The sequence below is a fragment of the Cimex lectularius genome, unplaced genomic scaffold (genome assembly GCF_000648675.2).
Source record: "Cimex lectularius strain Harlan isolate CLEC.00 unplaced genomic scaffold, Clec_2.1 scaffold85, whole genome shotgun sequence".
Lineage (NCBI taxonomy): Eukaryota > Metazoa > Arthropoda > Insecta > Hemiptera > Cimicidae > Cimex > Cimex lectularius.
The window spans coordinates 946301-961124 of record NW_019392718.1 but is presented as its reverse complement, the minus strand read 5'-3'; the positions used below and the strand labels follow the sequence as shown (position 1 = coordinate 961124).

Below are 14824 nucleotides of genomic sequence, written 5' to 3'. Positions count from 1 at the left end.
ACTAGGGTCATTGTTTAGTAATGTTGGGCACGCAACATAAATACTAGTCTTTTTTTAGTAACGTACATCATGCAAACATAGATCATAGGATAATTATTCAATAATTAAAGTATTGTATGAAAAGAAATTGTAGGGGTCATTATTTAGAAAATGCAAACTTGCAGGTTAAATTCTAGGGTTATTTGGTAATGTTCGATTTTTAAGAGTATTTTTTTTATACACTTAGTAACTTAAGCATTTTAAGTATAATCTTAGACGCTTCGGCCATTATTCAGTGTTGTTAGGCTTGTAAGTATTGTTTGGCCATTCATTAGTAATTTTACGATAATTGTAAATATATACTTTTAATTAGGATAATTAAAAATATTTACTGTGTTGAATGCTCGTCTAAAATCGCGGCGTTGACAAAACCATTCAGAAAGTCTTAACCGTCGTGCGGGTTTAGCATCAGATGGAAAAAAAACATTAAAAACAAAAATATAAAAGTTTCGATTTTTATATAAATAAATGATTTGTTTTTAAAGATAAACAGGTGGAAAATAAAAACTTATTTGATGTAAATGTCATATAATTTTCTTTAAGGTTAATACAAATTGAAATATTGCTATTATGGATTTTTTTAAAAACAAAATCATAAGGTACTTTTCATTATGGGACTTAAGTGTTTTCAATTTTGGGTGAAAGCTAAAATTGAAAAATAGGATCTAAGAAAAACGTGTAAATACAAAATATCAACTGAATAGAAGACCAAAATCTAGTTTCTTAAAATAAATTAATAATAGATGAATGAATTGAAAAATATATGTATCCTATAGCGAAAAACCAAAATTAAATGCCCGGAAAAAATTGTTTAGATAAAAATGTAAAGTAACTAATATAATAAAATGTTTTGCTTTTTATATAAACAAATGATTCGTTTTGAATAAGGGCCTTAAGTTTAGCCAGACTTACTCATATAAGAAAATTAAGTTATCAAATGCAATTTTTTTCAACTTGCTCTATATAAATCCAGAAGCCACTTATCTTGAAGGAAGTAGTGCCTATTAAGGTAAAGCTTAACCTATTTAATGCAATATGTTGATCAATAATATGCCATACTTGTCATGTGTGAGGTTTTCAGAGATTTGAAACAGTAGAAAAAGTGTTGTGGTTTTTCATACGTAAATTGTTTTTATTAACTCAAGCTATGCATAATTACCTAACCATTACCTACTTTATCTTGTGTATACTTTCACTCTCCATTTCTCATTCTTCTGAAATATTTTATGTCCCATAGCATAAGATTAGCAAAAATAATGAGCCTATAAATTATTTCCACCGACATTTTCTGGTTTACTCAGTGGCAGTCTTAATCCAAAAATTTAAAATGCAATGTGTTATTATAATCGACTGGTATAGTCACTTAAAAACACTCACTGAATATATAATCCAGTTGCAGTGTAGAGCGCTTATACCGTGTTCTGCACACCTAAATTTGTTTAAAGATCTCTGGGGTATTTAATTTTTTGACAGACAATTTTGGTGTTTTCTTTTTATCCGATCTTCGGTGGCTATTTAAAATTAGTTGTGAGGTAATGCAAGTTGATTCTATCATGTGGCGAGAAGGAGAGAATGTCTTGTGCACATTATGTAACTCACGAAGCTCAGAGTCTTTCATTTCTGGCGGAGTGTATCATATTAGGAAATAAGACGCTTATACTGGGGTTCTTTTACTGTTATAAGATCAAAACTAGTATGAAGTTTGAATAGTTGCAACAGCTCAAGTATTCGGGCTATCATACAGTACGCGCGACAGGCTTCTGCAGGGATTTAATTTCTAATAACCTTAATTATAATAAAGTGCTCATTTTTTGTACTTGTATAAAAGTTCAAATTTAAGTGTATTACTTAAGAATATTGTACTCGTATCAAATCACGGCGCTGACAATACACTTCAGTAAGTCTTAGCAGTCGTGCGGGTTTAACATAAGATCGAAAAGGCTGCAGTGAATGCGCGTAGTACTGCTGTTCAAAAACCTTAAAAAATTTCATTATTTTTCAGTTTGATAATAGTTTTACTGCTTATTGTTGTAAAAACATGAACACACCAGATAAATTACATTATAGTTAGCGGTTTTTACATTATACAATGACCTGAAAATATCCTACTTAATACTACAGTGTGTTTTCCCATATACAGAAATTTAAATAGTTACATCGCCTTACCACTATTTAAGGAGAAAATAAGTATTAGATACGAATGTACTAAAGTTGAAAGGTAATTTCTGCTAGATCTCATTATTTTTAGAAATGTATATGTCAATCTTCACTTATAGGAAAGCAAGCAAGACCAGACGGGCATTCTTAAAACGAAATATTTCACAAATTAATTAGTAAAAAATCAGAAGTTTAACTTTTGGTATATAAAAAAATAACTTAGAGTTAACCTAGTATCTAATAATATTAAGAGGGCATCGGTGGCCGCAACGTTTTAGTGCTAATCACGTAAGGTAAAGGTCCCGGGAATCCAAGGTTTTGGTTGAGACGAAAAATTATTGTCACGAGCGGGATTCGAACCCACGACCTTCAGCTCAATACGCCGCTGCTCTAACCACTTGAGCTACCGTGACTTCGATCCCCTCACACCAACTCATCTCAACCTACAACCGTTCGAATTTTCCCTCTTTTTGCCATTTTTCACATTTCATTTTAATTAATATGATCAATTATGACCGCTAAATATACATGGATTAGTATGCATTTTTTAAGGGGATAGCAATAAGTTTGAAACTCTTCCTTCTCGTCTCTTGTGGAAAATAAGTGGTTAACATGATCTGTTTTCCCACCACCTATCAACAATAGCTGAATCAACGGACTTTCAAGAAAATAAAACTTATTACGTTCGTCCATTTTGCTGGGAAGCAGAAACGTACTGACTATGAGAAAACGCGCACAATGTAACCACCTTGTTCTGACGAGGATTTCGGACATACTCGTCAGTACAAAATTTCGTCAGAATTCGCATCCTTAGTAAACGTAGCCTTAGGTTTTTTTGCTAAATTTTAGCCAGACTTACTAATATAAAATAAAAACTTTGATTTGTTTGATGTTAATTTAGAAATTTTTCTTTATAACTAATAAATACAAAGAGGTTAGTATGGATTTTTCTTTTGACCAAACAGTCAGGTATTTTTCATCTAGGGGCTTAAGTGTTTTTTCAATTTTGGACGAAAGCTAAAAATGAAAAATAGGTTCTCTCTCTCTGTTTTTCTATTTCCACCGTTAGGAGAATATTTACAAGTATCGGTCTACTTTGTTAAGTAGTCGTGTTTTTCAAAGTTATCTCGTAAAATTAATTCTCGTCAGGTAGTGAAAGCGACGACATATTTCACGCGGGTGGATAGGATTCTGAAGCATGAGGCTTTTTTTTTTCACCCGCCGCCCGTGTAAACTGAGGGTCTAAACGATAGTTGTTGATGGTAAGATCGTGATTGGGGTCAAACTCGGCGAAACTGCATAGTTAGGTCTTTTATTAAGGCCCTGTGCCACGAGTGAAGGACTCGCGATGAAAGGAAGCGGGGTCGAGGGGAGCTTTGTTTTCTGGGAGGCCGGGGATGGGTGTGACGGGGTGAGGAGAAAATTCGAGTCGCTCCGGGGGCGGGTGGAGGGTGTGGGTGGCGGTGGCCGTAGTGGGGAAAGCTCTCGGTCTGCGTGGGTGCAGTGAAATCGATTCTAGATGGCAGTACTAGGCAGTATGGGAGTCGAGCTGGGTGCTGCCATGGGCAGACGAGCGCCAGGGGTGGGTTTTGCTGGATTGTAGCCTTTCGAGAATTATTTCATATCCGGACGGCCGCCGGCCGATTCCCGGGCCGGAGGTAGAACGGTTGGCCTAGGAAGCTTACGCGAGCTCACTAATGCCACCACCTTAGAGGATATGTAATGGCAAGAGAGGTGAGTAACCCTGTTTTATTTTTTTCATCTTTGTTTATATTAAGAGAATCTTGACAAACAGTCGTCTTTTGCAACATCGGGACGACCAGGTACGCCCCGACCCCTTCGTCGGACCTTCGAACCCTTTAAAAACATAATGCAGGGACGTCTCGAGTCTCGTACTGCACTGAGACATAACGCCCCACATCAATGTAACCTCTGCATAAACAACGTACAACAGCCGTTGTCGCATACGGTTTTTTCCTCTTTTACACATTCTACTTGTCTACGGGGGACGTTAGACCGCCCCGGCATTGGAAATGTCTGTCGAATTAGAAGAGAGTGCGAGGTTAGACCGAGTGATGGAAAGTGGGTCAAGGGAGGGGGACCAGAAGACCATCAATGAAACTCTGCAAGCCTCTCCCCCGTCCTGACTTCCTTATCAAACTCATCCACAAATCCTAATAAACTGCGATATCCTCTTTTGACTCGCCGAATCCCGCCTTTCCGAAGGATTTAACGATCCATAAATGGCTAATAAACGAGCAGGAAGAGGTGTGAGAAAAAAAAAAACAAAAAACAAAGGGATGCTGCGACAGTGAGAAAAAACTGTAGCCATTAAATCTTACTATTTACACACATCTATTGACCTAATTATTTATTACTTTATTTTGTCCTTTCTCTTCCACCTGCAATTTGGCCCATAATTACACGCCGGCTTTTTAAAAAATCCCCCTTCATTAATTATTACAACAAAAATCAAACCATATATTAAAAAATAAGTAATAAATCGTGATTATTTAAAATCTTTTCTCGGAAACGGCCGTAAAGACTTCCCTCTGGAGGAAATCGCTTTTCGTTCAGGTTTTAATAGAAAACATGATTGTCGGTCAGACGGTTTTTCTGAAAGTCGATCCAGTCCGAAGCTTGCCGAGCCGGAACGAGATCCGTTCCGTTTCTACAGGCCTGAAATATTCAACTCTTCCAACGTCCAGAGTAGGGAAAAAATCGACGGAGAAACAAAGAAAAAGCCTAGGAGAGCGAAAGTACTTCTAGGACGTGGACGAGCCTGAACGTATTTATGTGCGCGAATACGCGGGCGCCGCAGTGACTATGTTTCCCCTTGAAAATTAAAGGTGGCTGTAATGAAAAGGATTTTATAGTTACACCGTCCAAATTGGTGATTTGAGTTTCAAAACCCAGCCAAATTTCTAAAGAAAAAAGATTCTATGGTCATACCTGATTTTTGATTGTCAGTATTACCTAGTCTAGTTTTTGTCGTAATGAGAAAAACATACATTGTCATATCGTTAATCCAGTCCCATTACATAAACCTTTAAAAAACTGGATGATTTTTTAAATTTGTTATTATCTATTTTCTTTCCTACATCTTTGGCCAGATGAACCTCCACGGTTAATTTTTATTTCAAGTGATCTGGTACCATCTTCTAGATCTACAGTTTGTCGAAGTTCATCATGACTATTTTACTTTTTTTTCAATCTGTTCATTTAAGCAATAAAATTTAAAGCATGATTTTTTTGCTGTTTTTATCTATACAAGACATTTCCTATATCTTTGGCCAGATGAGCCTCCAAGGACATTTTTTAATGGTGTTTCGTGTGATTCGGTACAAACTTGTAGACCTACGGTTACAAACGTTTTCTAAGTTTATCGAAAAATTAAATTACAAGCATAATAAAAAGTAAAGTTCACTGTTTAACATTTTTTCTATTTGTTCATTCAAGCAAGAAAATTTAAATCATGATTTGTTTTGCTGTTGGTATTTGATCACTTTTTACTGTCGACACGCTGGACAAAAGGAGTTTCGAGACCCGGTTCAAACTTTTAATAAATCACAAAATTTTTCTAAGTTTATCGAAAAAGCAAATTCTAGGTAAAAAGTAACTGTTTTATTAGGTACGTTAGGTAAATTACTATATTGTATTTGTGTGTATTAAGCAGAAACCTAAAGGAAGAAAAAATCTATTAAACTTCACGTTTTTATGTTAATAAGCAACTTAAAAATTTGTATCAAACTTTGGGCTTAAAAAGGTAAAAATATACAAAGTGTAGGGGGTCGAGACAACAGACACATTTGAAAAATTTTCCTGTTGGCTACCCTTTACCACCAACACCTTTTATGATGTTACAATGTTTTTCACCTGATGTTCAGAAACGTGAGCACTTGTGAATCGTCAGAAATTCAACTAAAAAAAAAAAAAAAAAAAAAAAAAAAAATACGGAGATCTATATTCCTTAAAACTTGAACCTAGGTGCTGTTGTAGGCAGGTTGCTTTGGCACTTTTATCGCTTTTCTATCTTAGACTCGTGACTTTCTTTTTTTCCTTACGTTTTCTTTCTTTAGCTCAGTTATTCAACATCAATGTTTTTATGATAAAAAAAAAGCTCTCGCCACTTTTTGGAGCTAACAGCGTACCGTTTTACGAAACTAAGGAGCCTTTTATCTCATCCAGAAATCTATTATTTCATCATACTATTATATTGATCAACACTTAAGTTTTAATTTTCTTCTTAATACCTGGTATAAAAAGTCAGCAAATGAAATTGACGCACTTAATTTTGCCAAGCTTTCGACGATTTATTTCACCTTCATCAGGGCCCAATAAATAAACATTCAGATTTTTAAAATTATAACATTTTTAACTTTGGATTAAATTATTTTATTTACTTACAGATTACTTCAGAATCTAAATCTATAATAAAGTTTAGCGACAAATTGACATTCAAAATATCCCGAATTTAAGATTAAATTATAGCCTACAATTAAATAAAAATTAATAAATTAGTAATATTGATAATTGGTCTAAAATTTTCTCTAACTTGAGGATAACATTTACAATGTTACATTTCATATTTACATATAAATCGATTATTTTAATAAAACGAGCTTATAAAAAAATCAACAGAAACAACTGGATGGAATCATTTGAGTTTAAAGTTTCAACTGTTCTAAGTCACTTTAAAAGGATTAGCAAAGGATTAAAAAATGTTTTCATAATAATACTAAAATAATCTAAAAATGATTTTATTTTGTTTAATTTAGGTTTAAAAGTTTGCGCAATTTATTATGTAGATGATCAAGTAAATAGTAATACATTTTTTGTTCGTTTTCTACCAAGATTTAAAATTAATAAACTTCCTAGCAATACAATTTAAAAAAAAAAATTACTACGTAAAGGCCAACTTATAAAACGAAATTCATTACTCTAGGTCTTTATTTTGAACAGTTTCAATTTTGCAAAATGCCGTGACTATGATATACTATTTAAACCGAGTGTGTAAGCCCTCTTTAGTGGTCGCGTGAGATAGAAACCATCCTTATCTCCAATAATCTAAGTGCATATTAAACCGGTGAATCGATAGATTTAGCCTTGATATAAAACCCTGAGATTACAAGTATAACTACTTTTCGACCTGATGTAACATAAACGTAAAAATATGGGCAGTTTGTCTTTTTCTGACATGCCCCGACCGTTTGAAAAGTTGTCGAGAAGGATGGAACGGTTCTGTTTTCCAAGGAGCAAGCGACCCGTTGTCGAGAAAAAATATGTCTCAAGTTTTGACAAAATACTAGAAAAATTATAAGTTTTCATCAATGACAGCTTTGAGGAGAAAATAAAATTTACAAGATGTCGTACTTTACGATTATTGGATGAAGTTCCTTTAACGTCTGAGACCGACACTATTTTTACCCTTGCAGTCTTTTCCAGCTGTTTGTAATTTAAGTACGGGGTGTTTTTTTCAGCCACCCCCTCGCCAAACATTCGGGAGAAATGTATCTAGTTTTTTCCCACTGCGCCAATTTTATCAATCCCACTAAGCCTCAGTCTATTCAATGCTATCACTATCAATTATTTTAACATTAAACAATAACAACTAATTAAATTTTCATCTGCTGCAGATCACATCAAATTAAATATGAAAACCAATTCCATTTTTCATAATTTGTTTTATTTTGACATTTAATTTAAAACGCTTGCGATGAAAAGTTCAGACAAGACTTGGGAAGATTTCCTCCTCAATGCTTGATAAACGGCGCTCAAAGAGACCATACCTACCCGACCGATCAATTTTGATGGTTTAGCCAGTCTGCAACGCCGAAATACAAACTGCTATAAAATATGTATAATATATAAGTATTTATTCAAACAATTTTATTACTCTCCTCACGACATATAAATAAAAAATAAATAAAATAAATCTCTCAAGCAAACATATTAGCACGTTTTGTCATTCATTTGTATTTTTGTCCATAATTCAATGTGCAAAATAACTAATACAGTCCATATGATTTATCATTGGGATACTTCCAGTAAATAAATTTCTTCGTTAATAATTGAGCAATAAATTATTTTATAATTAATTAATTTAACGTGGTTTTTCATAAAAATGTGTTCGTTAAATCCGCACGACCGATTGGAATGGATGGCTTAGCCTATTGAGAGCGCCGTAAACAAACCTCGTTCACTCATTCCATCCATCCTTGTCCTTTTCTCTAGCACATTCTTCTCTCCTTCTCTCTCTCTCTCTCTCTCGCTCTTCTCTCTCTCTCGCTCTTCTCTCTCTCTCTCTCTCTCTCTCTCTCTCTCTCTCTCTCTCTCTCTTGCTGTGTTTTTAAATTGTTTCTTTTTTTCAAAGCTTACTTTTTTCTAAACATATCATCCTCCTCTCTCTTATTGTCTTATCATTCTCCATAAGTCTTCAAAATTTCTACCATCTCTATCTGTTTGTCCTCTATTCTCACCAGTTGTCTTTTCTATCATTTTCTTTTTTTTTAATGTAATTTGTTTCTTGTTTGGTTCAAATTAAACCTAATTTTTAACGTGTATTCAAATAGTTTTTTTTAAATCTGAATTTTTTATTTATTTAATAAATATAAAACCTATATAATTCACTGTTTAAATTAGACATTTGTATACACATGAAAAACTGGTACTGAATTAACATAATATGCCAACTAGGAGGAATGATATAATTAATTAATTTTTTAAAAATTCATTTTCACATTTTAATTTAAATTTAAACTCTTAAACTGTAATTATCAATCAAAGCACCTTTTAGACACTGTCCTGTATATGTAAACTATTTAAATTTACTTTTATTAATTCATTAAACATTCTGGAGTCCATTATTCTTCAAATGGTATTCAATTACAGCAATAAAATATTTTAATATAGTAAAATTTTTTTCTGAAATTTTTTATTCAGAATGTAAATTTATAAAAACAACTGTCCCAGAAGAGATTGTCAAAGGGCAACCTGTGCTTTCTTAACAATTTTCCCTACCATCAGCTCAAACGCTCTCGACTCGATCAAATAACAAATAATTGTCAAAATTAAAATTGACACTAATACAAATTTGGATACGTTGTTAATCTACTTTCTTATTTATGTTGTCGTTCATTAAATTAAAATGATGAATGTAGTTCGAAGAGCAAACGACACATCACCATTAATAATCTTACACAAAACATCCTCAAGTGAAATTTATGAAATCAAATTCTACTTTTTATCTAAATTATTAAACTATCTCTTGAGCATTCCTTTGTAAAACATTAATAAGAAATTAAAAAAAAAAGAGAGTTTTCTGCTTCTTTTTGCTGAGAATCTTTTTATGAAAAACTATGTAAGACCATGTAATATTATTTATATTTATATACTACTACTAATGCTAAGTAAATATTACAGTAGAAACTACTAATCCTTCTAAACATATGTAATAAAATACACTACCAATACTAAAATCACAAATAGATTACAAAATGATTTTATTTTAAAATATTTTTTCATATATGTGTGGTGTGTTTATGTGTTTGTTAATTCTGTATGATTAACTTGAATTGAACATAATTCACATTTGTGTGGTTTCCATTTGGTACTTTAATTAAATTATTCAAAACCATCATATTATATCGTATCAAATATGTTGAACTGGTGCACATAGATGAACCTACAGTAGCCAGTTTTTGATGTTACTCAAACATGTTTCGGCTTTCTGCCATCTTCAATGGAGAACTCAGATGGACCCCTGTAAGTGACCCTGTGCTGGTTTGAGATGTGTTCGCCGACTCACAGACCAAAACCCACCATCAACATCATATCAATATGTATAAATAATTTACTCTAATTTTTGAACTAAGTTCAGCCTTAGCATCGCTAATTCAAGAACTTCAATAAAGGCAAAGTTTGCCAAAGCACATGAGTCCTGACACTGCCTACAAAATGATCTGAGAGTAGGACAATGATATTGACCATTGAGCCTTTTAGAGCAAATATGTTGAACAGTGTTATGATGCCAGGTTGGAGTCATTTTCTTGTCATTTGGGTCTAACCTGAGAAATATTACATTTATACATTTAGAGAGAGAAATAAAGAAATAAATAAAGAAATAAATAAAGAAAGAAAGAAAGAAAGAGAGAGAGAGAGAGAGAGAGAGAGAGCATGCAGGAGAGCGAGAAAAAGAAAGAGAGAGAAGTACCTGAAAATCACAAAATATAAACACACACACAAACACTTTTAAATTATGAAATTTATTTGTGAAAAAATAATTTGTAAAACAATAGTCAAGAATGGTTTTAATATGCCAGGAAAAAACGCTTTTGTGTCCCTTGCCATTGCCCTTCAATGAGCATGAGTTGAGGATGTAGGTTGTCCATGATTCCATGAATTAATTTTTTTTAGTGGGCACTCTCAACATGACACACAAGAATGACACATCGACACAGAGAACAAACACTTTGAGCCCTGAAGATATCTCAATAAAGATCAAAATGTTGGCATGATAAAGAAAATGTTTTTCTAAAACCTACATCCCACCAGACTTCATCTCACGATCTCCAAATAATCATTAACTAACGATCACTAATCATCACACATTACTTAATAATCTTATATATTGTCTTATCATAGAATTAGAATTTATCTCTCTATTATTAAATAATAAATTTTATGAGTACACAAAGTAAACAATTTAATTACAAAACAATTGTAGAAATAGCATCAAATACTTATTATTAATTGTACTTAAACAGATACAATTGTTGTTTTAACTAATCTATTTTGAAAATAGTATATTAAAAAAAAACTATGAAGGTTGCTGAGTTCCATTATAGGTTTCTTTAATTACAATAATTTGTATCGTGTTCTTCTTTTTTTTTATTTTTCTTTTTAATGAAATACTATCCAGTATTTTCAACATGGTAAGACTGAGAAACATGTAGAACAGTAGATATGGAAGGGACAATTTTATCAGGGGAAGTCAGTAAGTTAAAGCTGTCAGATCTCTGTGGCCCCTCAGCCTCTTGTGTACACTACCCGGTATCATTTATGTTTAAAAGAGGGAGTTAATTTTTAAAACTTTGCTTAACAGTTATTATCAGGTTTAAATGTACAACTTTATGACACATAATAATCAGAAGTAAAATTTTATTAAATATTATTCTTGACATTGGAAAAAAATATTATTATTTATTTGACTTTTGTTATATACTGTGCAATTTATGCGAATGAACAATACAAATCAGACTATATTTTTTACTCTTTTTATATTTCTTGGGTTTCTTTTCAGGACAAAGCCAGACAACCATCAAACTTATTTTCTTTTTATTCATAACGATTTCGGGGGCATCAGCCTCCCCTCATCAGACTCGCTTTCTTTTTGGAAACGCATGGAAAAAAAATTCATATTTTCAAATGTGGTACATTTCCTGCTGATTAACTTCACAGAATTCTGGAGCCTCATGAGAGGAATGCCAAGGGCGCGTTTTGTGGGTGAAGGGAGACACATCCTTGCTAATAATATGGCCATGAAGGGACTATCCCCCAACCCTATTTTCTTCCAGTCCCCCTGGCATTTAATTGAGCTAACTTAATTGCATTTACACTCTTTAAAAATATTTGTTTAATTGATATCAAGGCCATTTTTATATTTATCTTAATAAAAAAATGTTAAATAGGTTAATGTACAAGAAGAATGAACTAAATATTTTTGTTGAAAATGTACATTTATTTTGTTTTGTCCAGGAGCTGAGAGGCAAGAGGCCCTTTAAGATATGGGACAGTTGGCGTAATATTAGGAAAAGTCTGGTTGTGACTAGTTTAAAAGACTTAGAAACAAAAGGTGAGTTTTAAAATTAAAAACAAAATTATCTACAATTAGGACAAAAGTTAATTAATTATGTCTAATTACAGGCAAAGAAAAGCTACAAGTACCAGTGAACGAACCAGTGAGATTGGTTCTAGAGAGTGACGGCACCCAGGTCGAGGACGGCGAGTACTTCAGGACCCTTCCCAATAATACTGTGATTTTACTCCTCCGTCAAGGAGAAAGGTGGTACCCAACTGGGGTTGACGTAATACGCACTGGTTGGTATACGGAGCACCTCACCGTATAAAAATCGACTCAAACAAAATTCTTTTCTCGTTCCAGCGATATCGGCGATACCGAAAATCGTATGTGAGACAATCCATGCGTTAGAGCTGCAGGATGAGAGTCCTTCATGGAAGATCATGGACAATAAGGGACGTGTCACCGTCGTACTGCATTGGGATCAGCAAAGGAAAGAAGCTTCACCTCAGCCTTTGACCGCTCCTCCAAGAAAGCAACCGTCGCTTGTAATACAGACAAGCGTAGACAGTAATACTGGAAAAAAAGAGACTGTTATTAATGATGTCTATCCTCCTAGGTAAATGTAATAATTAAAAATTATTGGAAAGGTCATGTGAGCATTCAATTAACAATTTATTGACAAGAGTTTCATGGTTAAGATTAATATTGATGAATAGAACATTGTCGCCTTAAATGAATATTCTACTTTTAACTTTATATAATTAAATATAACCCTAACCATCCCTAAATATGAAGCAATATACTGGTCACTGCTCCAATCATTCGTCAGAAAACTTTAAGAAATAATATAATTAATCGCAATTGATTACATTGATGTATTAAGTGTATATGCTTTACAATATGTCTAAAATAAGTGCTGATTTTGATGAATATGTAGTACAACATGCATTTTTTGTAAAAAGATTTTAACTAAACTCAGCTATTTAGTACAATTTATGTGGAATGTATTTAATTTTATTTGAAACTTGTTTACAGGTATCAGGCAAGCCCTCAGATAACAGTGATTAATCATGATGAACAGTATCCTAAACTTCAGCGTGGGAGCGGATCAGGGTCAGGTTCTTTTGAAGCGACTACAATCCATGTACACACTCCTGAGTGCTCGAATCATGCACACACGCCCCAGAGGAGTGGCTCACCAGGAAATTCTGCAACTGAGTGTGATTTCCATTGCTGTTCCCTTCACGAGGAAGGACGGAAAATTGCTGTGCACAAATCTGTAGCGACCAGCCCGATCCAAGACTCGCTATCGGCTTCGCCGTCACCGCACCATCCGAGGACGGCGAGATCCGCAAAAGGTCATGTGAGGTTCTTGGATATCGAAGGAGCCAGAAGACAAGAGGACAGCTCAGAATCGGAGACGGAGGCCGGGACGGATGAAGCGGTCACAACAGAAAAATTCCTCCTGCTCATCGATCAGTTATCAGTGGACCAGAAACGGCACCTGACTATCAAAGACATTGGCATTATTCTCGAGAGGCTCAGTTCGAAGATCCTCGATGTCGAACGTCTAGACCGTGAAAGTGAATCAGAAGATTGTTACAATTGGACGATTAAAGCGACCATACGCGGTGATGTGCTCAGAGAACTTGGAGTAATTTATAATGGTAATTATTATGCGATTTCTGAGCACCCAGGTTACAAAGAGGAGAGTGAAGATCCTCAGGAAGAGCATGAAGATGAAGATGACAGGATATGAGACAATCCAAGTGTTGAGAGTCACTTAGCACAAAGTAGACATAGTTTGTTAATATCGCTCAAATCAGTGCGTTCCTCCGCTTTATACCCCTTCCCTAAATTGACAGACGCACATTACTGTTTCAGACTCTGTGTTTGTCTCATCCTTGGTCTAGTTGGAAAACAAAACGGGTATTTAAATTTATTGTCAAATGAAATAATTTGGGAGGCGGACTGCCAGACGAACACCCATTTTATTTCATTCCTTTGTATTTTGCCTTTGGTTTTTGGTGCGGCCTGGACAAATGTCAGGTGTCTGCGTGTAAATATTTCAGATGGACTATTAAGGACAATTTTAGAAGAAAAAAAAATGTTTTGCTCTGTTTTTTAATCGGTTATTGGATAAAAAATTGAAAGACCGGTTAATAAAGTGCTCATCGCATTTTTAAATGAATGTTTTTAAAATTACATTTACATAAATAACAGTTTCAGGAAAATTGGGATTCTCTGAAAAACAGATCAATTGATAAAGTAATAAAAAATATTATTAAAAAAACCAAATATTCTAAAGTCGAATATTCTAATATTTTTTCTTAAAAAAATAAATGATAATAAAAAGTTTATTGTTCATTGTACAGCTGAAAATCAGTTGTACTAATTTTTAAATAGGGTATATTTCTTTACTGACCTATTTACCCATTAGACATGTCAACAATTTAGCCGATTTTAATACAAAGATTTATTATTAAAATATTTTAAAGAAATTAGGATTCATGATATTGTTATTCTGTTATTACAGTTGGGCTTTAACAAAAAGAAAAAAAATCAGGTTGTCTAAGTAAATGTTAACATCATGACAAATAAATAAAAGGCGAGTTAGGTTTTTTTAAAAAAATAAACAATAATTTATTGAACTGATTTTACTGTGTCAAATTGAAGAATTTGTGCCAAAAATTTGTTGTTTATAAAAAACAAAAACAAAAATGGATTATACATTTTGAGGATTATGTGTTTTTGATCTATAAATAGTAAGGGATGTATAGGAAAAATTGTACATTAGGTCAGTGGTTTTCAACCTTCTTATTTGGT

General features: G+C 33.5%; 1 protein-coding gene across 1 annotated transcript; it reads left to right on the top strand.

The window, feature by feature from the left end:
* Positions 1 to 3657: 3657 nt before the first annotated feature.
* On the top strand, positions 3658 to 14286 carry LOC106670693. The gene is made up of 5 exons (XM_014401233.2): positions 3658 to 3930; positions 11953 to 12049; positions 12121 to 12294; positions 12359 to 12614; positions 13034 to 14286. Exons 1-5 carry the CDS (start codon positions 3919 to 3921, stop codon positions 13755 to 13757), a joined length of 1263 nt encoding a protein of 420 aa, XP_014256719.1. The 5' UTR covers positions 3658 to 3918; the 3' UTR covers positions 13758 to 14286.
* Positions 14287 to 14824: the final 538 nt, after the last annotated feature.

Coding starts and splice junctions, on each gene's coding strand:
- LOC106670693 (XM_014401233.2), top strand. Junction 12,295..12,358: donor GGTTGACGTAATACGCACTG/GTTGGTATACGG, acceptor TTCTCGTTCCAG/CGATATCGGCGATACCGAAA. Junction 12,615..13,033: donor AATGATGTCTATCCTCCTAG/GTAAATGTAATA, acceptor ACTTGTTTACAG/GTATCAGGCAAGCCCTCAGA.